At 48.2% G+C, this 25,167-nt stretch overlaps 6 protein-coding genes across 6 annotated transcripts; 4 read left to right on the top strand and 2 right to left on the bottom strand.

Moving 5' to 3' along the window:
• Positions 1-1,507: 1,507 nt before the first annotated feature.
• Positions 1,508-2,485, top strand: LAJ45_02342 (uncharacterized protein; the record flags this gene model as incomplete). The annotated part of the gene is made up of 3 exons (XM_046111933.1): positions 1,508-1,867; positions 1,927-1,987; positions 2,064-2,485. 3 exons carry the CDS (start codon positions 1,508-1,510, stop codon positions 2,483-2,485), a joined length of 843 nt encoding a protein of 280 aa, XP_045974833.1.
• A 5,893-nt stretch (positions 2,486-8,378) lies between these two features.
• LAJ45_02341 (uncharacterized protein) lies at positions 8,379-10,902 on the top strand (the record flags this gene model as incomplete). Its single annotated transcript, XM_046111932.1, has 6 exons — positions 8,379-8,415; positions 8,485-8,605; positions 8,662-8,702; positions 8,763-9,192; positions 9,253-10,840; positions 10,891-10,902. 6 exons carry the CDS (start codon positions 8,379-8,381, stop codon positions 10,900-10,902), a joined length of 2,229 nt encoding a protein of 742 aa, XP_045974832.1.
• A 1,803-nt stretch (positions 10,903-12,705) lies between these two features.
• On the bottom strand, positions 12,706-13,380 carry LAJ45_02340 (uncharacterized protein; the record flags this gene model as incomplete). Its single annotated transcript, XM_046111931.1, has 1 exon — positions 12,706-13,380. One exon carries the CDS (start codon positions 13,378-13,380, stop codon positions 12,706-12,708), a length of 675 nt encoding a protein of 224 aa, XP_045974831.1.
• A 789-nt stretch (positions 13,381-14,169) lies between these two features.
• LAJ45_02339 (uncharacterized protein) lies at positions 14,170-16,202 on the top strand (the record flags this gene model as incomplete). Its single annotated transcript, XM_046111930.1, has 5 exons — positions 14,170-14,434; positions 14,950-15,360; positions 15,424-15,784; positions 15,836-16,126; positions 16,187-16,202. The coding sequence occupies 5 exons, from the start codon at positions 14,170-14,172 to the stop codon at positions 16,200-16,202; spliced, it is 1,344 nt and encodes a 447-aa protein (XP_045974830.1).
• A 619-nt stretch (positions 16,203-16,821) lies between these two features.
• LAJ45_02338 (uncharacterized protein) lies at positions 16,822-18,759 on the top strand (the record flags this gene model as incomplete). The annotated part of the gene is made up of 6 exons (XM_046111929.1): positions 16,822-16,913; positions 16,977-17,212; positions 17,263-17,596; positions 17,647-17,910; positions 17,980-18,451; positions 18,511-18,759. The coding sequence occupies 6 exons, from the start codon at positions 16,822-16,824 to the stop codon at positions 18,757-18,759; spliced, it is 1,647 nt and encodes a 548-aa protein (XP_045974829.1).
• Positions 18,760-22,797: 4,038 nt separating this feature from the next.
• On the bottom strand, positions 22,798-25,126 carry LAJ45_02337 (uncharacterized protein; the record flags this gene model as incomplete). Its single annotated transcript, XM_046111928.1, has 4 exons — positions 22,798-23,695; positions 23,753-24,545; positions 24,695-24,732; positions 24,807-25,126. The coding sequence occupies 4 exons, from the start codon at positions 25,124-25,126 to the stop codon at positions 22,798-22,800; spliced, it is 2,049 nt and encodes a 682-aa protein (XP_045974828.1).
• Positions 25,127-25,167: the final 41 nt, after the last annotated feature.

The raw sequence follows: 25,167 nt of genomic DNA, 5'->3' as shown, positions 1-25,167 counted from the left end.
ATCATCTACAACGAATTAAACCCCATGTTTGAATTGTTCATCACCGCCTCTCAGCCCTCTCCAACAACCGCCAGCGATCCCCCGAAAGGGGAGGATGGAGGGACAGGCGTCTCTACAAGACGAACCTCCGTGCACAAAATTGTGGATGGCAGTTTGACCGTGAGGCACGGTTGAATGTCATGTGGAGGTGATTTCAGTGCTTTGCATTTGGTTTAACCGCTATCAGTAGTGTGGTATCGGGTCAATCGTGGGGGACATTTATCCGCGCGGTTGATCTCGCGGTAGTGCCTTTACTACTGCAGTCCCACTACAATTTGTTGAAAACCAATATGAAGGATCTGCTTTAGAGGAGAAAATAGCTCTACCATTGCTTTTTCAGTACTATGAGAGATCAGAACGGTAGTGGCGGGTAATGGATATTACTCCTTGATTGGAATCAGGGACGAAACCAGGAGATGGTGGAAGAGGGAGACAGTAAGGCTGTATTGCCATAGATGCACCCGGTAATTGCGGTAATTTTGGTATGTTGTTCCAGATGTATACAGTGTTACTTATGCATAGGAAAATAACACCCAATATTACAGTCACAACAATTGAAAATATATATCGCCCTGAGCCCATCGACCCACAAAGGGTATCACCCCCGTGTATTACAGGATATGAATTTACAGTTTCAAGTACAAGTATATATATATAGTAACGCATAGAAAACTTCTGCAAAGAGCCACAGATCTAGAGGCACTACTGAGTTTAAGGGTTGGGTGCATAAACCTATATATCAGTATACGTACTCACGCATCCAAAACACCCTCAAATGACTGCTACCACAACTCTTCAGTCTTTTTGACTCAAGTTTCAAGGAATTCTCTACCGAAAGGGGTCCCATGTGCTCCATCAGACTCAAAGTAAACTTCGGTACATGCGTCGACCACCATGCATATACTTTGACATCGGCAGCCTGTGGCAAATTTAAACTCTATCCCCGCGTTTGTAGCAACCCGAGTACAGTCTTACCCCCACATACGTCTACAAAGTATATAGCAATTCCCAAACAAAGTCAAGACCCTCTTCCCAGTCCCTAGGCCATGTGAGAGTGTCATCTTCTGCCAAACATAGAGTCAGTAAACAATATTAAAAGTCAAAACCGAACCAAAAAAGCCATTTCCCGGTCCACAGCCCCCCGAGACGCGAAACGCATTCGTCGTTTCAAGTGCATCCCCACAAACCGTAAAATCCGGACACGCCGTCAATGATCAAGCCAACCACTCCAGCTTCTAGAAAGTCTTAGCCACCTTCTCACGTGACCACGTGCCACGTCTCATAGCCTAAGCTGGACAATTAAAGCAGGGAACCCCACGGCTCTACCCGTAGATCGACAGAAACCCAAATTCGACCACACCTCTTCAGCCTCAACAACAACCAAACTCCCAAGTCCCCCACCAAAACCCATCTACAACTACTACTACTACTACTACTACTACTACTACTACTACTACAAACAGCGACAATGCAGGCCTGGCACAAGAAAGAAAAGGCCAAGCAGATCAAAAAGGGAAAGACCGAGAAGGTTAAGATACGGACGGAGAAGCTCGCGCGTCGCAACCCGGATCGCATCCAGAAGCAGATTGATGAGCTGGTAGCGCTGCAGGAGAGTGGTCGCATCTCGACACACGATAAGAAGCAGCTTGCGGAGCTGGAAAAGGATCTCGCGGCGGTTAAGAAGGCGAGAGAGACGCTAGGCCCACAAATTGAGGAGGAGAGGGCAAAAAGAAGGGAGGCGGGAGGTACTGCGGAGAGAGGCGGGAGAGGTGGTGGGCAGCAGGCTGGGGTTAAGAGAGCAGCCGGTGCGGACTTTGGATCAAGTAATGTAGGTTTTTAAGCTCTAGCTTTGAGTGCGATGAGGCGAGGCTGATTATGGTTGTGCAGTTCCAGAGACGAGGTCCCGGCAGGCCGCAATTTGATCGTGCGGGCGATGAGAGTGATTCTGGTATGTGTATTCTATATCTACGAGGGGTTTACGAGGGAGTAGGTTTTTGCTAATAACCTATTTACTGCTACTACAGGTGAATCTACGTCTTCCTCCGTTCGCGACATCCCAATACCCGAGGGCACACCACCTCCTCTACCCCGACAACAGAGGCCCGAACCCGAACTCCGGGAAGGGCCCCGTCAACCACATGCTCTCCCCGAAAAGCCCGCGGCGCCCGTCGTCAAAACTACATACGAGTCCGCGCCCATTCTGCGCGATCTACGGAAGGAGGCTGCAGCTTTCGTTCCTGCTGCTGTGAAGCGGAAGCTAGAGGCCCAGAAGGCCAAAGAAGAACGGGAAGCCGAGGAAAAGAAAGCGGCGGATCAAGATGCAGCTGACGGGGAGTTGACGGCGGCGCAGGCTATATCGATGAGGATAAATGCTGCCCCGGATGTTGACGAGGAATTGACGAGATTCCAGGCGGAGATGGAAGAGGTAGAAGACGAGGAGGCGTAGAACTTACTTGAGCTTGCTTGTGATGTCGACCGGTGTAATTTTAGGGTTTGTGTTGTTTTCTTTTTTTTCTGTTTTTGAATGATTATTTATTTCTGCATGTTTCATGATAGTTGCTTTAACAAGATACCCCTGTGTTGTTTCTTCGATGCACATGCAGAGAATTGGTTAATTCGGAAAATTAAATTGCGGTCAGAAGCTAACGCTAAAAATATAATCAAAAGGCGTCCAATAACCTGGACGAAAATGTATTACTATCCAAAGAATTTCAATAATTTCCGGGAAAGAAAACCATTTATTTGACCTGTAACATTGGCCCGGCTGCGAGGCTGCCAGAACCACATGGCGATCATACTTAGTGAGCGATTGAAATCTCGATAACCTCAAAAAGAAAACCGCCATCGGCACAGAATCAGCAGTAGAAGCGCTAGACACAGGATAGTATTGGACAATAGGGCAAGAACACGATATGCTTGATCCAAAACCTAATCCCTTTTCCAGGCTAGGGACGGTATTTACTCCGACCCGTCTAGAACCCCCCTATCAATGAGTGCCTGCTGGAGCCTGGTTCTGCTGCTGCTGGTGCTGGTGCTAGCTGCTGGCGACTGAAACAGGTCCAATATACCCGTGACTTGGCATCTCAAGCTGAAATATTATTCACGCAGATCGACCGGGCTCGGAATATCCAGCCGTGACTGGAGCGTAACAGTACATGCGTGTCCGTGCACACCCTGCCTGCGATACGATGACAAAATATTTTCGGCTATCTGGCTCTCTGCTCTCTTCTCGACCGAGCGTGGTGCAGTGGTTCTCTGAAAAGGCGAAAAAACGCAATTCCCAGCAAACCTGTCAGCCAGAGTTCCTGATGGAAAAACCCATCGGCCGAGACATCTTCTGAGAATGGTCTCATATATCCTCTCATACTCTTACGAGGCACAACACGGAATGTTGCGTGCTGTAGATAGCCGCCGTTTTGGGAAAAAAAGGATCTCGGTGCTGTCACGTTGTGGAACCACTGGTTGGAACCACGAACAGATATCCTCCGGGTTTCCACCTTTATGGAGCACATACTCGGTACAGGGTCGAATTTCAGGTGTTGTTTTCCACGTTCTGCCTGCATGTAGATCAAAAGGAAAAAAATCCTACGCGAAAGAAAATCAGACGATTCTGTTGGGGTTGTTTTCAAGCACATTCAAGCACGTACAACTGCTAGGAGTCGAGCTGAAGGCTTTTATACGAGACACCTGTTATCTTGTGTCATTGACGATTTCTTTCCGCGATTCCCCGAGGCCTATCTGGGTACGGATATACCGGATCCCCATTGTGAAGTTTTAAAACTTTCGTGCGTTTTGAAATCTTTGTAGAACTTCATTAGAAGTTTTTTCGTCTGCCCTGAGATCCGGTAATCGGCAATATTTCTTCTAAAATTCGTGTGGTGCACAGGGATTCTTCAGCAGTATTACGGCAGAAGCATCGAAGGCTAAAATTCCCTAGCTCTATAGTACTTGGATTAGACTTCAACTAAAATGATTTCTGTATGCAAATCCGTAGTGAATGCAACAGCCAATGACTGCATAAATTATTCTGTATGTGGGGTAAAGTCTATGATGAGGCCAATTAGGTTTTTGTGACTGAGTTTCAAGCTTTGGGACTTGGTCACGCCTGAAGCTCATGGCCTCGGAACAAACGTTAGGATAACGCCAGGGTATACATACATATGCACTTATATGCAAATCATAAACATCGAAGTGGTGTATATCTGGATGTATATCTGGGTGTTGATATTTAGGTCTGTTGGTTAGGATGGATTTATATAAACGCCACAAGCACTACGCATGTCGGGGTAAGTCTGTTGACAGTGGCCGTGGTTGCAACAGTTCTCACTGTCAACAAACTTACCCCTACACCCGTAATACATGGAATGCTGCGGGCAACTGTCTGAAGAAAAATAACATTTTCTTATTTTCCCTTTATCAAAATACGTTATCAGGTGACCATCTATATAGACTTCCAAGATATACTACCACATTCTGTTATTGAATTTTTGCTGCGATATCCTGGTTTCCCCGGACTCCAGAGAAACCCATAAGACACCTTGTGAAAAAGTAACGGCTACGCCTTCTAGAGTAGAGCTTGATCCATGAAACATGTGTAACTTTATATATTACGTTGATTTTGACTTGAAAGTGCCTCGAGCATGCACCAAGACGGCATAAAGGGGCGTGTTAGTGCCTCAGGGAAGTTGTTTATATCAAATAGTATCTAGTGCCTCGGGGACATTGTTTATATCAAAAAGAAATTATAGTATTTAGCGCCTTTCCACTGTGATAATAATTTAACTGGTTCTTTTCAAATATTTCGCCTGTGATTTCTTCTTCAGATGTGACCTTCTAGAAGGAATGTATTTTCTATCAGGACGGATTATGCGCGTTCCTTACAGCTGTCTGCACTTTCACTTTTTGAAGATTGACGCCTGCACAAGCAATAATTTATGTGCCGAAAATTGCACATCACAGCTAAGCGAAAGGCTTCATTGTTTGTGGTTCCTGCAGGAGAAAAGCCTGACATTGCAGATCTCTGGAAATATGACGTCCGGAAACATTTGGAAAAGCCGGCAAAACATGCGAAAAGAACATGCTAAGATTCCTAAGACAGCGTCTCCACTGTTGCTTTTCCCTATTGGGTATTGACTCTACTATTGAGTGCCTGAGTAACGCTTTTATCTAGATTATGACGTCGCTTAATTTCGCGAAAATTCCTGGTATTCGTTAGTCGGATATCGGCCTTCCGCACCTGAGTTTAATTTATTTGTCATAAGTAGAGTGGAATTGAGATTAAAGCGTGGCGAATTATGGACCTGTGCAAGCCACATAAACAAAGGGCGCTCCAAAATAAACTCTCTGTTGACAGAAATACATTCGTGATTGACTAACTCTATCTTTTTGAGAAAAAGCACAGTTGTTATCCTCGACGGTGAGAGGCACCGCTTGCCAAATTGGATTCAACCCATGAGAATCTCATGGGTTGAAGATAGGATTCCCCAGGAGCGGTGTCAATGGAAGTGATTTCCGAGAGAGATGACTGCGGACCACAGTCAAGGCAAGTGGTTGGTGATCCATCCCTGTGGGCCCTGGATTTGTCCCTTTATTACATAGCGCAGGCTGCTACTCAACTGTATGCACGGGATATGCCGCAGTGTCACGATAGAGAAACGCGCGGACTTATCGCGGATAGTGGATGATAGAAAAGCGGAAGAGCGTGCACCCGATAATCGTGAATGCTGGGAAGGGATCACCCAAATATAGCTTTGACACGAGGGCCGTCGGGAATCTGGATATGAATATGCTGCTATCCCCTTAGGTAGAGATACATTGAGAGTTCTTTTTCCTTGCAGACTTTAGATTTTTGTTTACCGGTATGCTGAAGGGACAATTGAAAAGGGGTTACCTCAGCAATATAAGTTAGGAGCAACGATTTATTGTCCTCGAGGATCACCCACCTGTTCATCGACGAGTAGCAGATTGGCACCGATGCCTATTAACATCAAATGGGACTATGATTCATCCAGATTGACAGGGATGAAGTTCATAAACGGTCGGACGTGGGATGGCCCGCCCTAGCTTATGGGACGAGTCTGGGTGATAAAAATTCCAGGAGTGCATAAGGCGGAAGCCAATACATGCAAGGTATGGTAGAGTAGAGTATCGATGAATACTCTAGCTGCCCGTCCCGATTTCGGTGTCCACTTTTCTGGGAGCCCAGCCTCAGATCCAGAAATTCCCCGTCAATAGAGGATCGTGAAGTGACTTATTGACCGTATTATAGGGAGGCTGAAATTCTGCCCAGCCAAAGAGTAAGCGAGGCAACTGCTCTTTGTTACTTAGCTTGCGTGGCTTGCACCACTGCAGGCATTCCTTACAGATGACGTCTTTCTTTCGCTTTCAATCCCACGGATGTCAGACCCTTCATAATTCGTCCAGCGCACAGTTTTTTTTTCCTTCCCTGCACCTTGCCGTCCAAAGTTCTGCATTATGTATTATTTCTTCCTTTTTTTTTCCCTTGGTAGTAAAGAGTAGGAGCACTTATGTAGAGTAGAATACTTACTCTAGGTACATAATGGTGGGAGGAATATATTGTATGTAGCATCGAGTGCCAGTACATGAGCTAGTAAGTGATAGATTGAACGCAAGAGTACATGTAGTTGTGGGGAGGCGGGTCGGAGAGACATTGGATGACCGGATCATTAGCTTACCTGTCTTTCGTGAGATGCAATGACTGGGCAGGTGTCATTAAGGTGGTCCTCGATGATTGGTACCCAAAGATAACGACTGTAAAGGAGGCCTATGGCTGGGCAATTCTCGTCCAGTGCATGTCCAATCTTTGACCGTGCTTGCCCAGGAATACTGCCAATACATATTGCACGGCCAACACCACCCGTCTAATCTTTGGATGTCGCAGATGGATTCCCTAGCTGCACAAACAAGCATACCTAGGTTTGTATCAGGTCCCAATTTTTGACCACCTGCAGCAGGTTCCAGTAGGTAGGACAGAGTGGGACTCATTGATAAGTGAGGCCATCAGCTACCAGATAAATGTAGGTACACAATGGGGCTTGATGGAAGAGGCATATCCCGCAGAAGAAGAAGATAAACTGCTCCTGCGATTGTCAGTTTTGGCCCCAGAAGGATTCTTAAAATTCTATTATGGACCCTGGGCCTGCAGCATACAAAGTATGGACAGTAAACAATTGCCACACCACCACCACCCTGCCATGCCCCTTTTTCGTTTACAGGTTATGTAGTAGGTTGTAGGGGTAGAATGGCATGGTATCGAAGGGGTTTATATTTCGAGGGAGTTGAAAGTTTAAACAATAATTCCGGGGGAATTCTAGTAATACAAGAACAAGATAGAGGAGGCGGGTGGGAATTGTGTTAGCTGGGATTGGTATTTGTAGACTAGACCACAAGAAAAAACAAGAATACCCGCCCTATCATTTATCGCACATTCACAGTTGGTCTCTGTTTATGTCGCGCTTCGCTTTCGACGGCACGGAAACTGCGCCCAGCTTGGGTTGAGGAAGTGCTCCATAGGAAAAAAAAAGAAAGAAAGACTAAGATGTACTCTAGCCATGTATTATTATTAGATGCCCACTTGGTCTATTCGTCTCCTACTTCGATCCTTTTATCCCTCGTCGTCTTCTTGTCAATTTACGTTATTCTCAACTCTGTGAGCTGCTCTCATCAGTATTCCCTCCCCTCCTCTACCCCTTCTTCCTCATCTCCTTCTCTTACCCTCCCTGCTCCCCCTCCTGCTGAGCCTCCCCCCTCCCCCCCCCGCCTCCTCCCCACGCAATTAGCAGTCCGCCCATTCACGAGGAGCAGCAGCATCTTCAATTTCGCAAAGTCGTGGATTTTCATCGCGGTTTCTCTCCGGCTTTCCGTTGTCCCATTTTCAACCTGGCGGCGTATCAACAGTGAAACGACCATCCAACCAGGGTCAAGTAGCTCCGTTCCACCCTAGCACTCTACATTCGCTATTCTTCTACCTTAGCTCGCCCATACACTCGTTCCTAGTCCTACATTATTAGTCTTGGGGTTCCAACTTTTTTACTCCCGACGTTCATTCCTCTACCAGCACTGCTCCACAAATTTGTATTTTCATCACCAATACCTTTGATTATATTCTGCATAGAGATACCTTTCCTTGAGGGGACCGACATTCGTTACTGGCCTATAGAATCAGAGTTCGAGGAAGACACCAACGACCAAGATAACCGCCAACTCAACGTCCACCAAATCAAAGTCACTCCCCACCATCAACAAGTCAAGAGAGATCCCTCATTATCAACTGCCTCCCCTTCGTGAAGAATAGTATTTCCTTCCGCTCTACTACAATAATGGCTCCTGCTTCGCCTCGATTACGAATACTCTCCGGTGTGTTGCGCTCTTCTCTTCTACCTTAAAACACCAAGGTTTTCGAGACCTTTGCTAACAGACTCGTAGTTGGGGGTAATTCTGTTTCTGCATTTCTATCATGGAGGTTGCAGGCCACAAATGCCTGCGATGTTACGCTGGTATGGAAGTCCGGTCATGATACAGTATCACAATATGGCATATCATTTAAGTTTGTGCTCGCTCTCTGTTTCGCTGAGCTCTACCGCATGCTGATAAGCTCCCAAGGTCAGGCAAATTCGGTAACGAGAGGTTTAAGCCACATTCCGGTAAGTTCCATGATTCGGTTACTCCCGTACCTATCAGAGTACTAAATACCTTTGAATTAGTTGTCCGTTCACCAGAAGAAGCTGCTGGCATTCCTGGAGGATTCGACTACGTCCTTCTTTGCGTAAAAGCACTACCGGACCTCTACGATGTAGCCGCAATAATCGATTCAGTAGTCACCCCACAGCACACCTGCATTGTTGTAAACACCACATACAGCTTGGGAATAGAATCATATCTAGAATCGCGATTCCCCACGAATATTGTATTGTCGCTCGTAAATGGGGCCAACATCATCCAGTCAGGCCCAAGCGAGTTTGAACATGCTGGCGCCTCGGAAGTATGGGTTGGCTCAACAAATCAGAACCCCAGCATTCCAATGACCCTCCAACTAGATATGGCAGAGGCCTTGGCTTTGACCCTAGCATCTGGAAATGTTGAATGCCATGTATCGGCAAATATTCGGCAACAACAATGGGAGAAAATGATTGGGTATGTGAATTACTAGTATCTATAGGTTTTTTTAATTTTTTTTTACTAACTTTATACAAGACCCATAGCCTTTCAGCCGCTAAGTGTACTTCTTGAGACGCCAGTTCACTCAGTGTTGATAGAGAAAGCAGGCGCCAAGAAGCTTATTCCAGACCTAATCGACGAGCTTATTGACATCGCAAAGGCGCAATCATGTTCATTCCCAGAAGATTTTAAGCAGAAAACCATTGATGAACAACTTCAAGCACCACAAAGCATGATGTACCAGGACTTTGTTGCCCGGAGACCTTTGGAGATTGAAAATTATTTGGGCTCACCAATTAAGTTTGCGCAAGCTGCTGGGGTTAAAGCGAGCCACTGCCAGGCATTGTATACAGTTCTTCATCATGTCAACACGGCCAACCAGACAAGGCCTCCTACATCTCCGGCTGCTTCAATCAATGGCCCTGGTCCACGCCCAATGCAAAATGGTCCACAGCAACCTAGACCTCAACAGAACGGCATAAACGGCATGAACAGCCAACGTCGACCACCACCCCCTTCTATGGGTGGTCCTCCAATGGGTGCAAGGCGTGGTCCGCCACCTCATCAGCCATATGGGCCTAATCCGAATGGGCTCCACCCTAACGGGTACCCCCGAAGACCACAAAATGGCAGCAATTCCCCACAGCCTCCTTCGAGAACAGTCTCACGCAGGAATTCTTTTGATAATGACCTTGAGGAATTCGGGCACCTTGCTCTATACGATGAATTGGCGGATAGCGAGGAGTTACCGCACCAACAGGATGGAGGAGAACACATTCAACCTGGTCGAAGCCGTGCGCCATCTGCTGGCGAAATGGCACTTCGGGAACGCGAGTTCCAACTGAGACAAAGGGAATTAGCACTTCGGGAACAAGAGATCAGTATGCGCCAGAATGGCCACAGCATCAAACAAAGCAGGAGAAAAAGTCGGGCCAGGAGTGTGTATGATGACGATGACGATGAAGATGATGGCTATGTTGATGCACCACCACCTATGCCACCAATCGACCCCGATAACTTTGATATGATGAGTTTGACGTCACGGAGGACCAGAAGGCTACCCAGTGCAGGTAACTTGAGAGGGTCTGAGGTCGACGCAGCGGCCATGCCACCAAACAGGACCAGACATTCAATGGCTCCGAGCAGGCCTGGTCCTAGGAGTCGGGTGAGCGCCAGGCTCATGAGTGATGTTCCTGGTTTGCACGATTCTCCTTTGGACGGTGGTTTGATGGGTTACTCGTCAAATAGGTACGGCAGCGTTGATAGAAAAATGTTGTCAGATTCGTCACGAGCCAATTCTTTGACCGCTCGCGGCTTGGATGAGATTACTGGGATGTCAGTAAGAGGGGGAGGAGGGGCATATCCACCTCATCCAGGCCAGATGCCACCGCCGCCAAATCGACGAACGAGCATGTCACCTGGAGATGTGCGCCCGAACGGGCCTGGGCCTCGCCCTGGGTACCCAGCAGATCAGCGAAACTTTAGACACGCGTCAAACACCCACCCTCCAAATGGCCATTTCCCCAATGGTCATCCGCCGCCTAATGGGCCCTTGAGACAACCGAGCCCGAGATTTCCTGAAGGACAAGTGCTACCGCAGCAGGCTGGACAGATTCCTGACGGGGTAAGCCAAACCAATCTCTTAAAGGGATCGACGAGTAACCGCGATCGAAGTACTACGGGTAGTGCTAGCGCTAGTGCAGATAGCGGGGCCAGTGGCCAAACATCGGCGGCAAGCAGTTCGAGTAGCCTTGAGAGGAGGATGGTAACTGCAGTGCGGTAAATATGATGGAAATGTCAGGGTGATTTGCATATCGAAGAGAACGGCGTGGCATGTTCAAAAGTTTGATCAAGGAAAAGAGTTTTTTACGGATTGCGTTTCTCCCCCTTTCCCACTTCATTTGCGTCTTTTTAGTCAATTTTTCAATTTCTGCCACCGTTCTGTTTCCTTTACTTCATTTTTCAAGATCATTAGTATTGAAGCAAAGGGAAACAGGAAGGGTGCAGGTGGGGACCGATAGACTGGAATCCACACTTGCCAACAGCTTCCGTACATACGCTTCGCTTTTTTGTTCAGTTTTCTTCTTCTTCTGGGTCGGGTATAATATCACGGTGTCATTGCAGGTGTCATCTTCTCTGGATCTTCTCGAGGCTTATTTTTTTATTATCCTATTTTCGAACTCCAGATTGCTTTTGCGCTGATATCTCTGTATTAACTTTGCGTTCTAAATGTCTTTCTTCTCATGCTTTATTTCTTTTTTCGTTTTAACTAAGTAACGAGGATAAGGATTTGGGTTCATTTTTTCTTTCTGCCTGGTGCTTGGCTTAGGGTTTGGGAGGGGGTTAAAAGCTGTTGAATTGGATCGTTGAACAGGAAATACTCAATTTCTGGCGCGTACGATACCTCAGCTACGACTCATGTATTTTTTGTTGGGGTTGTTATAAAGATGCTGAAAGGAAGCGGGGTGCCATAGGGCGTCTTCTCTTTTTGCTACACATTCATTATTGTTTCTATCATTCCATTACTTTTTCTTGTTGTCAATTTTGCCTCACCTTTCACGATTTTCTTCCTGTTTAACATACACGTCCTTCTCGTCTTCATCTCTCATTCAAGCATACACGGGCACATTTGCCTTCTGGACATGAAAGCTCATTTCTCTTGCCTTTCTCTTTTTTAATACCTTGGTGTCTTCGTTATTAAGTAGTATTTAGTCACTCTGAGATCTATGGGCTGAGCATGAAAGTGCCAGCTGCGGGCATCGCACCATATTAATCAAGGATATTCATCCAGAATTATCTCCCCCATCCCATTACCTATTATAGATGTCAATGATTTTCTTTGGTCTGTTGCGAATAATTGTTTATATTGGGGTGGATATGTCATTTATGGGAGATGTAGAACATCAAACATCTCGTTTCCTTGCCTTTCCTTTCTTCCTACCTTGCTTTTTTCTTTTCTCAATGGCCGGCCCAAGTTTGTTTTTAGATAGGATACCTACCGGATGGACAGGTGTAAATAGATTTCATGCTTACTCTATTTGATGAAACTCCCCCGCAGACCGATGAGCTTGCAGCTCAGCTCAAATCCCGCGCATAATACATGTATTACATACACAGGGCAGAAATCTTGAAACAGGGGAGCAAGAGGAGGAGGAGGAGGGGAAAGGAGCATGTGTCGTGGCATTTCCTCAGTCAGTACGTACAACGCGGCCTTGTTGCCGTCTGGGAGTGGTAGGAGGTGATTCTGACGCGAACTGGAGTTCCCTTACTTTACGAGTAGCTACATAGCTAGCTGGATGGGGCATGGCCGTGTCAAGTTTTCTAAACCAACACGCGTATCGATATCGAGGAGCAGAGAGTATTACGATGCTATGCTAATAATACTACATGTAGCATTCATGTACTTAGGTTACCTACAAGTACATGTACCTGACTTCAGTATGCAAGTATTCAAGTTCTTGATATGTAGGCAGTTCTTGAAAATTACAATTATGCAGCGGTGCCATCGACAGTATCCTTTGAATCCGGTTCCTCAGCCTTGTGAGGAGCAAGACCCTCCGTTGTATCTATCTCCATGGCAGTCCCTTGTTTCTGTTGCTGCTCTTGATCCCCACGATTGTTCTTGGCCTCCCCACTAATAACTACATCCGGCCTCTCACTCCACAGTTTCCAGTCCTTCTTCTTGGTTTCCATACCAACCGGGAACCGCTTTACTGCGCCACAACCGTTGCATTCGACGACAAGAACGTCTGCCCATGGTTTGCGCCCATTACGGCTGTCGTTCACGATGCTATGTGTGCTTGTGGCACCAGGGATCAAAAGAGCATCGCACCGCTTGCAGATAGTGCGCTTAACAGCTGGTGAGATACGTAGCACTGATTTTTTTGCGACTGCGCGAGCATTTGAGAGGTAGAAGCGCGAGAGAGAGGTATTGGCGCTGGAAGGGCCAGTGCCATGACTGGAAGGATGAGGATGGGTAGTAGTAGTAGTAGTAGTAGTAGTAGTAGTAGTAGTAGTAGTAGTAGTAGTAGTAGTAGCAGTAGTATCGGAGACCTGGTTATAGGATAGAAGTTGTGCGGACTGATAGAGGAAGTTTATTCGAGCGTAAATATGAGGATTTGGAGCGTTTGGCTTGCTGGGCTGTCGGGCTTTGGCTTTTGCCATTGTGTCGAGTATGAGTGTTGAAGTTTGAGGTTTGCTGTCATGCAACACCTCTAGTACCTGCCAGCTTAGTCCAGCGTTTAGTGGGGCCTTGTTCAAGATGGGTAAATCAACCAAAATATGTACTGGCCTGTAGATACATTCGAATTTGCGAGTGGGAACAATGTGAGCATGGTTCATTTTATGTGCGTTATAGATTTTAGTTAAACCTGCAAGAGCTTGATGTAACTTCTTAATAATAGAAAATATGTATTTACTACATGTAGTAGAAGCATACTAAATAGGTAGATACGTCCACATCAATATCTACGTTAGTACTAAGGACTAAGTAAAAGGTCTCATGGGGGGCTCTGTACGGGATCAAGCTTTCCGTACGGTCTACGGTTCAAGTCTGGTTGAGGCTCTGATGATTTTGTGCTGAGTAATCATAACAGGGTTAGGGGATGCCAGCACAGGATGGTTTATTGACTGCGTCAGATTCTCTCTTCTTCTTTTCCTCCACTCGTTCGCTCTCCTCTTCACACGTAGTCTCACAGCCCATCAACTGAAGTCCCGTTAACCCTCGCTAGACTCGTTGCTGATCTGTTCTTTCCTAAAGCGGTCTTTCCGTTGTTCTGCATTGTTGAGCTGAGCCTTCTTCTCGCTCACTCCCTCCTTCCCTTCCTCCCTTCCTTCTTCTCTTCTACCTCAACACCTTTCACCTCCATCTTCATTCAACATCCCATCCATCTCAGATATTAACCAACCGTATACCACTTTCTGTAACCGACTTAATCAATTCGATCAATCAATATGTCTGGCGAGGAAGATCTTATCGACTACTCTGACGACGAGGGTCTTGATACCAAAGTCGACGCAACCACCACCGCCGTCAGTGGTGATGTTGCTGCTAAAAAGTCAGATGCGACTGCTTCCGCAGCCGCTGGAGCCGGAGCCACTGCTGCCGACAAGAAGGGTTCTTATGTCGGAATTCATTCGACTGGTTTCCGAGATTTCCTTCTCAAGCCCGAACTACTCAGAGCTATCGTCGACTGCGGTTTCGAACATCCGTCCGAGGGTCAGTTCTTTCTCCTCCCTAATTGAAAAAGAAATATATCCTCTCTTGTCATCTCTGTCCTCAATCTACGCGTCTTATCGTCGTCTTGGGTGGTCTCGTCATCTGTCATCTCCGTGGTCGTTCTTCCGTCTCGCTTAGGCCACTCAGGCGCTGGAGTTCAAGGCAAAACATGTATGGCTTCTGGTTGCAAGGATTGCAAAAAAAATATGTTTCTCCTGGCAGGAAGCCCAACGACATCGTCACGTCATCATTGCCTTTTCAATTTGACTCGCTTGGTGTATCGCGACGATCGAGGGTGGGAAGCATGGAGAGAACATGAAAGAGGGGGGATTTTTTTTCAATCCGCAGAAGGCCGGTATATGAGCGAGACGCGGAGACGGACAAGATAGATAGATAGACAGACGTGGCTACCCATACGCACACATGCGCGACTTTGCTTGATCCCAATCATCATTGTTTACAAAAATCGGTCGAGAATGCGCGAGTTAACATAAACATTCGGTTCCTTCCTACAGTCCAGCAAGTCTGCATTCCTCAGTCGATTCTTGGAACAGATGTTCTTTGCCAGGCCAAATCCGGTCTTGGTAAGACTGCGGTCTTCGTCCTCACGACTCTTCAACAAGTCGACCCTGTCCCTGGCGAGGTCTCAGTCCTGGTCATGTGCCACACCCGTGAATTAGCATACCAGATCAAGAACGAGTACGCGCGTTTCAGCAAATATATGCCTGATGTCCGCACTGCAGTCTTCTATGGTGGTACCCCAATGCAAAAGGACGTGGAGGTATTGAAGAACAAGGATCAACACCCCCACATCATTGTCGCGACCCCCGGTCGATTGAACGCGTTGGTTCGTGACAAGCACCTGAGGCTAGGGAGCGTCAAGGTGTTTGTGTTGGATGAGTGCGACAAAATGTTGGAGCAGATTGGTATGTTTGATTTGGATACGCCCTCAATATTTCTATTAATTTACACTAGCTGACTTGATCAAGACATGCGCCGCGATGTACAGGAAATCTTCCGTGCAACTCCTCAGCAGAAGCAAGTTATGATGTTTTCTGCCACTCTTTCGCAGGAGATCCGCCCGATTTGCAAGAAGTTTATGCAGTCTCCTCTGGAAATTTATGTAGACGACGAGACCAAACTTACCTTACACGGTCTTCAGCAGTACTACGTGAAGCTTGATGAAAAGGAGAAGAACAGGAAACTGAACGAACTATTGGACCAGCTCGAGTTTAACCAAGTTATCATCTTTGTCAAGAGTACCCTGAGAGCAAACGAGCTCAACAGACTATTGACGGAGTGCAACTTTCCCAGCATTGCTGTGCACAGTGGAATGGCCCAGGAAGATCGGTATATATCTTGGTTTCCCTGGCATTGACCGATGCTAACATGGTTATTCAGTATTGCACGATACAAGCAATTCAAAGAGTTCAATAAGCGGATTTGCGTCGCTACAGATGTCTTTGGTCGTGGTATTGATATTGAACGTATCAACCTTGCTATCAACTATGATCTTCCATCCGACCCCGACTCTTACTTGCATCGTGTTGGTCGTGCCGGTCGTTTCGGAACCAAGGGTTTGAGTATCTCCTTTGTGAGCTCAAAGGAGGACGCCGAGGTCCTTGACAAGATTATGGAAAGGTTCGAAGTCAGCTTGGACCCGTTCCCAGAGGGCGGAATTGATGCCAGCTCGTAAGTACTCCTTCGAGGAAGAATTTCTCAAATTCTTGCGCTGATTATATTATGTCATAGTTACATGAACACTTAAATGGTGAGATCGATTTTTATACGATTTTGCATGTGTTCGAGTAAGCCTTTTGGAACCTGGGAGGGGTTTAAAAGTTTATCGGGGAAGTGATGATATTCGTTGGGTAATGAAATATGGATATCCTCGGGGGAAAAAAAAAATTCAAAACCTGCGAAGTAAAACTCTTTTCAAACTATTATCAGCCTGGGAAAGAAGGGATTCTGGTTGGGAGCAAGAGGGGTTCTTGTTTGATGAATAACTTCTTTTTTCATGGCTCTGGGGGAAAGGGTGGCGCTTCTTATTCTTTTTTTTTTTTTTCTTTTTCCGTTTTCTGTTACTTGTGTGCTTTTTGTCTTTTCTACTCTCCTCCCGGGGGTTATCTTCAATAGTTATGTTTTTGTCTTCTTGCTACGAAATATGATAAGGTCTATGCGACGCAACGAATCTCCACATTTCTATGGATGCTGGTGCCAAGTCTTCTAAAAGTGACGAATGATATCTGGTGACGGGTCATGGAGCTAGTCAGTTACCCACCCATACTTTGTTCCATCCCTCTACACCTCAAAACGCTATCAAAGGCCCGCTACACCAACAGTTTCTCACAATTGCTTTTAACTAGCTAGCCCTTCAAACATCCCTAATGACGGACTTTTCGCTCTATGTTGTCATCAACCCCAACTTGTTGAGGGTGTCTGAGGAGCTTCCACCCTTCAAAGGTCGTAATGAAGGACCGTATGTATTCTCATCATCTTTTCAATCGAGACATTGGTTGGCTGATTGGCTGAGGGTGAATAGACCACATCAGGGATTAGTTGTCGATGTGCAGAAGGTCAAAGACTTGATTGATGCCGGAGCAACTGCAATCAAATTGCGTGGAGATTCCACCATCGACACGAGCGATTACACAAAGCTTGCCAAAGGAATTCATGAGGTTACAAAGAAGTACAGTATCCCATTGATCATCCATGATCGTGTTGACATTGCGATGGCATCAGGAGTTGATGGGGTGGAAGTGGGAAAAGGATGTCTTGGTAAGTTATTCGCTGCGTCTAAAGCGAAGCCGTGCTGAGTAGAATATCAGACTACATGAGTACCAGGAAGATTATGGGGCCTGAAAAATTGATCGGTGTGTCGATTACCAATAAACGTCAAGCCTATCTTGCGTCGAAAGTTCAAACTGCGTACCAAGTCATTGGGCCTGTATATGAGCCTCTACTTGCAGTGGAGCCTCTTCAAGTGAGCCCGTTGGGGGCTGCTGGGGCCAGGGATATATTGAGTCATGTTGTAGGCCTCGATCCGAAAATACAGTTCTTACTCGCAGGGGGGATTACACCGGAAAACGTTCGGCGGGCCATAAGCCAGTCAAGAGTGCCGCTCAAAAAGGCCGATGGTATTGCGTTGGGATATGATCCCGAGTGAGTGATTCGGGTTTCATTTTACAGTTATGGCGCTGACGGCGAGAAAGTTTGGGCCATGTGACAATGGTAGCTAGAATCCTTGAAACCAAAAATCTTATCAACGCCATGCAGAAGAGCCTTGAAGAGGACTTGGCTAGCTGCGCTATTGGTGCTACTGTTGGTTCTGGAGACTCTGTATTCTCGGACACAAAGAAACTACCTACTGCTAAGGTGTCTTCTGTCATTGCAAGTATCTCTAAGCATCGCCCTTCATTCAGGTGCATCGTCCCTGAAGAGAGCAAAGATATAACTAAGGGAGTAAGCGCTGCAATGTGAGTTTAATCACTATAGTATGTTGGACTGTTTTTCTTAAAAACTGATCAATTATTCCTACAATCTAGTGGATCGGTCCCGGAGTACTCTCTTGTATTTGAAGAAATGAAATATCGTTGCGACAACCTTCAACAGCTTCAGAGCTGTCTTATCAGTATGGGAACAGCTTCAACCGTGGGTTATATTGTTGCGCTTAAACTTTATAACATCAAAGCTTTCCCCGTTATCCTTGAGCCCAAGATCGACAGTATCAATGTCCACAGAAGCGCAGCTGCAGAGAGTTTGCTGGCAGCTGGCAACTTTGCTCTGATTAAGGGAACCGTCGAAGAGATCCTTCATCTCTCAGACATGTGCAAAAATAATGTTCAGAAGACTGGAAGTATCGAACAAGAAGACTTGGTTGGCATTGTTTCGAAGGAATGCAAAGTACTCGCATTAAGGGAGAGTTGTGCTGTACTTTCTACAGGGCGTGTCTACGTCCTCTCAGATGGCATTCGTACTATTCACATCAAAAATGGTTCACATCTCTTGAATACAGTTGTAAGTTTTATGAAAATCTCGCGATTTTTATTATGGATTTATTGACAGTTCTAACGTAGGGAAATGACGCCTTGGGTCCTGTTTTGGCCGCCTGTCTCGCCGTTGAGGCGAATGACCCATTCGTTGCTATTCTTTCTGGCCTTCTCTTGTTCACTATTGCTAGTGATCAGGCAGCCGCTAATGTTAATACAAAAGGCCCAGGAACCTTCGTACCTGCGTTGATTGATGAAATCTGGAAACTATCGCAGCTGTCACTCAATGGGGATGACAGCTGGGCCGAGAAGGCTGTCTATGAGAAGTTTGAGTAAAGATTTCTTGTCATAGTATTGAAGAGGCATTAATGTTGGGAGAGCTGTTTCTGGGTAAATCTGGTAAGTGATTTGCTGAGTTCTATTTGTTGAGTATCTTCCACGCCTTGGAGATCAAAGAATAAAATTAGCTGCAATAGATTTGTTTAGATGGGGTCCAGTATCTTTTTTAGGGCGAAGAACTATCGCCTGTATGGAATATAGGGAAGAAAAAAACTTGGCTTAAAATCTAGCAGTGACTGGTATTCCCCAGGTGTGGTAGGGTATAAGCTACTGAACCTGGGAACTCCTGTGGACTGATAAATTGGGAAACACTTTCGTCAAGTCTTTAAATTGGTGGCCTGAGCCCGTCAAAACTTCCCTGTATACATAAGTCTTGAATCAATAGCAAAAGTGACTAGAACGAAGGCACATATAATACGCCGCCGAATTGAAAAACGACCTTTAATGTAAGCTCCCCATTATCAGAAGTTTTGATGGTCAAGTAGGCCCTCGTACTCACACAATAAAGTACTCTTCTGCTGCTCTAGCCTATTATATATTCGGCCGTAGAAATATTGAAGAGCGGTCCAGAGTAGCTAGTATCCATCAGCCGCTGGGAAGTCGGCATGTTTACAGGAAGAGGGGCTATCCATCACTTAGATGGAGTTGCTGGAGCTCCTCGGTGTCTCTGAACTGTAGTAGCGGGCGTCCTCCGCTCAGAGAATCTTTCCGCGTACTTCGGTGATCCGATTCCTGTGACAGACTGTGCTAGCCATCAGAGTTGAAGGTGGAATTGGAGACCATCTATGCGTGTCTCAAATTGCGAAAAAAAATCGCTCAAGATGGATCGTGGAGAGAGACTTTCCATTTCCTTGTTTCCCACAGAATTTCACAGAATTGGGCGTGATCGGGCCGCAGGGCTGTAGGGTTCTGATACATGTGGGCAAGATTGGAGGCAGCAGCTTCAGTTGCGTCTATCAGACCGGGAAAACAATTAAATCGAGCCTTGAAATGTGTCATGGAGTGGGAAGAGTATTGCAGATGTGAGCACACCACCCGTCAACTCAAGATAGGCTTAATATAACAGTTATAGAGTAGTGGAAGGGTTTAAACTGTTTGTCAAGGTCACCGGCACCAGAGAGTTGTCACGAGTGATATCTGGTGATGCAGTTAGATCTATCGTTATCTAGACCAGCCTACATACATGTAAGGAATCTTCGATAGGAAGAGATGTCATCGTTTACACCCGTTTACAATCTCCTTACATCATTTATGGTTGATGAACCAAGCCGTCTATCCGCCTGTCTCCATTTTGTCGAGACCCCTTTGATGGCCGGAACTCCCGATCAGGGCTAGGACTATACGTGCTAATGCTATCTGATAAGCTTTATGGTCTCCCTATCGGTATCCTGTAGAGAAAGGAGAAAAGGGGGGTGGGGTTGTAATCTCCTATAATATGAAATGTCAGGACGAGTAAAATTTCGCAAATGCGGGTTGCTGATTGGTTTGGCTAGCTGGGTAGGAACAATGGTTAATTCGGCTTGGTGAGAACATACTGGATTGTTCATATGGGTTTGTGACTACATATGGCCGACAATTGTGAACAAAGGCACTTCTGAAGGGCGTAGTGCTAGCTGCAAAATTACTACATTGTATATTATATGGGGGGGGGGGGGTGGTTCCGGTCCTATTTTGACTCGGAAGTACCCGGTCATACCTATATATCATACTTTTACCAGTAATCTCAAGTCCATAGCTGTTGCTCGAATATTATAATAAATAAAAAAAAAACCCCCCGCTCGACATCAATAATTTACAAAACAAAACAAAAAAGTTCGCAACACCGCCTAGGCCTCGGTTGCTACATCTTTCTACGTCCGGAGGGGGGGTTGAACGCTCACAAGTTCGGTACAGAGTGTGAGCTCTATACCGCTGGGCCACGTCCAACCCCATGTTCACCTTCTTTCCTTTGCTGCTGTTACCTCCGTGGGGGGCTCGTACATGCTTGATCTTTTTTCGTTCCTACTTTTGTTTTACAACTAAACAGCTATGAGGGGAGGGGAAATTAAATGCCCCAACCCCCCACCCCTCCATTCTACTTCTGTGTCTATTCTCTCCCACAGGTAAGTTTCCTCCCTCTCCTGGCCTTCGTTTTTTCCCCCCAGCACAAGAAGGAAAGAATGCGTTAAAAAACATACACACAGCGAAGCCCCATCAACACTCCTCCGTACAAGTTGACCATGAAGCTGCCCCCCCTCCCCCGGCTGCCGAGGCCTCTGTAGTTACTGTGTGCTGTGCTGTCTCCCACACAGACAGACCATCCTCAACAAAAAGGCAAGGAAAACCGCACCCTAGATCTGACCTGGCACCCGGGTATTCAAGAGCCACACAGGCCCCACACTATATATATAGCACTCCAAATTCCCACCTCGAACCCCCCCCCCCCCCCTTTTCCCCCAAATCTCCAGACCGCCAACGTACCACAACCACACCAACTCTCACAGCAATTCCGGCTCCAGAGTATGGATATAGAACAAGTAAGCAAGGGTAAGTAGGCAGGGTAGTAACAAAAGACCCACCTCGATCCTTCCCACCGGGATCCCAGGTACTCCTATGTACTAGTACCAACTTAGATAATGGCTAGCTAGCTGTAAATACCCACCATACGCCAGCAACCCTATATATCTTAAGAAACCCTTCTACTCTCTACAGTCGTCGTGCTGCCATAGAAAGAAGCAGCCAATTCCACTCCAGAGCCCTACAGCTTCCAAGACGTGTCCAAACTTGGCCACTGCAGATTTGGGTACATGTATGTAATCCCTAAGTACGTGCCAGGCAGTAAAAAGGGCACAGCATCTTCAATCGGCGGAGGTAGTATCAAGTACCAAGTAAAGGTGAGATACGTGTTTATAGTGAGTGTTACTAGTACGTACTTCATAAGCGTTTTAGTGCAGGCCAAGCTAGTAGATGTTACGTCTACGTATGCGTTTAACATCTTCCCCAGCAGGCAGTCCTCGAAGTTCTCGTTAGCATAGTGGTATATGCCTCCGGTTTAGGAAACTTATGACGACAGCGGATACCGGGTTCGAATCCCGCTTAGTAATTCCACTTTCAAACCTGAACACTTTTTTTTCTTTTTCTCTTTTAAGTAACTAAACTACCGATCGACCAACGAGTGATACCTGGTGACCGCGCCCCCCCACCCAAAAAAAATAGCTCTTGGTTTCTCGGGCTGCATATGTACCGCGATCGCGCCCAATGCAAAAAAAAAAAAAAAAAAAAAAAAAAACTCGGGAGAAGGCATGACTACATAATGTAAAATACAAACTTTCCTTGATTCCCGTGGGACTGAGTCTCGTAGATGATCTGGTCATGGGCTTTTTATTGTACTTGTACTTTTTTCTGTATTAATTGATGTGGTATGAGACAGCTACATGTACGTATAAGTGGATGTAATTTAGTACTTGAAGGTCTCTCCGGCCGTTTTTTTTGAATGTTGGGGTTGGATTGTTCCGTCATGAGGTATCACTCGGTGCATTGTATTGCAACAGTGTGTGGCGTTTTGGGTGTACTGGGTGGGTTGCTACTAGCTGCTAGCTACATGTAGGTAGGTATATGTGTATGTACCATAGATTGCGAGACAGATCGAACAGGAGGGATTAAGGAGAGTGGGGTGGATGAAGGCTGGGGGGGAAGAACGCAAGGCAAGGAAAAAGAAAGAGAAAGAGGAAGAGGAAGATCGGGGGGAAATGATGGGCTTTCTAGCTGGTACGAGGCACTGTAGCTAGCTATCGATGAACTACCAGCTAGAATACTACTTACCAACTGTGCCTAGAACTGAACCATGAATGTGCTGGCTATATATACATGGCTGTCTGCACCTAGCTGTGTGTGCTCGGCGGTCGACTCTTCTGGGGGAAGATGTAGTGGTGGTGTAGAAATGTGATGCTGCGTGTGTGCTAGTATATACGGCGAGTACTATCGTATTTGCCTCTCAATCATACAAGACTGGGGAAAGCCATGATGGTCCAGTGAACAAACTCCATCCATATCTCCTCAACCCCCAACACGCAGGATATATCTATGACTACTACCAGCTAATCTACAAACACCCCTTCCCTCCCCCCTCCCCTCATCACAAACCCTCCCCCGCCCCAGCGGCCCCCACAGAATAGCATCCACCACCTCCCCCCTCGGCACAACGCCCAACTCGCCCCTCTTCCCACCACACTCGCCCCTCGCCGGCAGCACCAGCACGCCATTCGCCCCGCCCGCGCTCCCAACACGACTGCTCCTCTGCCCGCCCGTGCTCCACGCCCTCAGCCTGCCGTCCCCGTCGTCGCCGCCGCCCGCCGCGATGCGCACCCGGTGGTACTCTGGCCGCTCATCCAGCCGCACGTCCTCCTGCAGCACCACCCGCACCACCGGCAGCCCCGCCGGGACCATCCCGACCATCGCACGCAGCGCTGGCAGCACAAACAAGTGATATGTCACAATGGCACTCGCGGGGTTTCCGGGCAGCGCAAACAGCAGCTTTTTCTTCTTCTTCTCCTCCCCTTCTTTACTGCCGGGCACAGCAACAGGCACAGTAGCAAACGTCGTCGGCTTCCCCGGCTTCATCGCCACCCTCCCAAACACAACGCTCCCGCCAAGCGCCTGCTCCACCGTCGGCTTCAGCAGATCCAACTCCCCCATCGACACGCCCCCCGTCGTAACCACCACATCCGCGCCCTCCAACCCGGCCCGCAGCACCCTCTCCAGCTCCCCCGCAGCGTCAGCAACAATCCCCAGATCCACCGTCGGGAACCCCGACGCCGCAATCGCACTAAGCAGCGCCGGCCGGTTGGTATCCCGGATCTCACCGGCGCGCAGCACCCCCTCGCGGTCGTGCGGGACCACCTCGTCGCCCGTGCTCAGCACCGCGACCACCGGCTTCCGGCGCACACGCACGTCTCTGCGGCCGACGCTGGCGAGGAGGCCGATCTCGCCGCCGACGGCGGAGATTGCGGACCCGCGGGGGAGGACCACGGTACCTTCTGCGACGTCGCTGCCGATCTCGCGGATGTTCTCGCCGGGGCGGAGGTCCGACGCGAGGATGCGGACTTCGAGCTCTTCGCTGCTGTCGGGCGTGGCGCGGACGAGTTCTGTGTCTTCGACCATGACGACTGCGGTTGCGCCGGCGGGGAGGGGGGCGCCGGTGGTGATGCGCGCTGCTTGGCCGGGGAGAAGCGGGGCGGTAGGGGTGGCGGGGGAGGCGTGGGAGACGGAGACGACGGGGTAGACGCCGGGGCCGTCGGTGTGGACGACTGCGTAGCCGTCGACGATGCTGGCGCGGAAGGCGGGGATGGGGTGCGGGGCTGTGACGTCCTCGGCGAGGATGTGGCCGACGAGGGAGGGGCCCACGGGGCGCGGGACGATGTCGGTGGGGGTTGTTTCGGCGGCGATGAGCGCTGTGGCGGCGGAGACGGTGAGGAGGGGGTAGGGGGAGGCGCGGTGGCGGGAGGTGACGGGCCCGTTGAGCGTGTTGGCGGTGTGGGCGCGCGGGGTCGGGTGGTCGTGGTGGTGGTGATGGTGGGTGGAGGGTGTGGAGGATGATGGGGGGAGGCCGGAGCGGGCTTCGAGCGCGGGGGTGCCGCCAGAGTGCAGGGCGCGCGAGCTGGTGAGGCCGCTGCATTGGATGCAGGCGTGCGGGAGGAGCGGGAGCAGGCACGAGAGATTCTCTTTGGCGCCTTTGGGCGAGCCGGGGAGCGTGACGATGAGCGTGTGGGCGCGGACGCCGGCGACGGGGCGGGCCATCATGGCGTCTGGGAGGGAGGAGGGTTAGCTGTGTGTTTTGTAGCCCTGGAGGTGGGCATAGAGGTATGGGGGGAGGTCGTGGGTATGTATATATAGGGAATCGCAGAATTGAGGAATTGTGAATAAAAACCACAGCTGTAGAGAAAACAAAACCTACAAGGCGTAATCTTCAACGACGTCGACAGCATCGCATGCCTACAATACACCGTCAGCCCAATTCCCACATTCACATTGTACAAAAGCAGAGAGAGAGAGAGAGAGACACTCACACCAACCCCGGCGCCTCCTTCCCCAGCAGCGGCCTCACCGCCTCGGGCGTACCATCCGATATCGCAAAGCCCGTGCCTCCAGTCGTCACCACCAGATTAACCTTCTCGACATCGGCCCAGCGGACGACCGCGTCCTGGATGGCCTGCGTGTCGTCGGGGACGATGAGTGTCTCGGTGACCTCCCAGGTGAGCGCGGGCGTGGTGCTGGCGGCGAGGAGGAGGTCGCGCAGCAGCTGGCCGGAGGCGTCGGTGGTGGGGTCGCGCGAGGCGGTGGTGGAGACGATGAGGAGGGCGACGGTGAGCGTGGTGGTGGACGCCATTTGGTGTTTGGGTGTTGGGATTGATATCTTGGAATTGGGGT

The sequence above is a fragment of the Morchella importuna genome (assembly GCF_003444635.1).
Source record: "Morchella importuna strain M04M26 chromosome Unknown Morimp01GS004, whole genome shotgun sequence".
In the NCBI taxonomy this organism is placed as follows: domain Eukaryota; kingdom Fungi; phylum Ascomycota; class Pezizomycetes; order Pezizales; family Morchellaceae; genus Morchella; species Morchella importuna.
The sequence above is the reverse complement of the archived record's forward strand: the minus strand, read 5'-3'. Positions and strand labels throughout refer to the sequence as shown.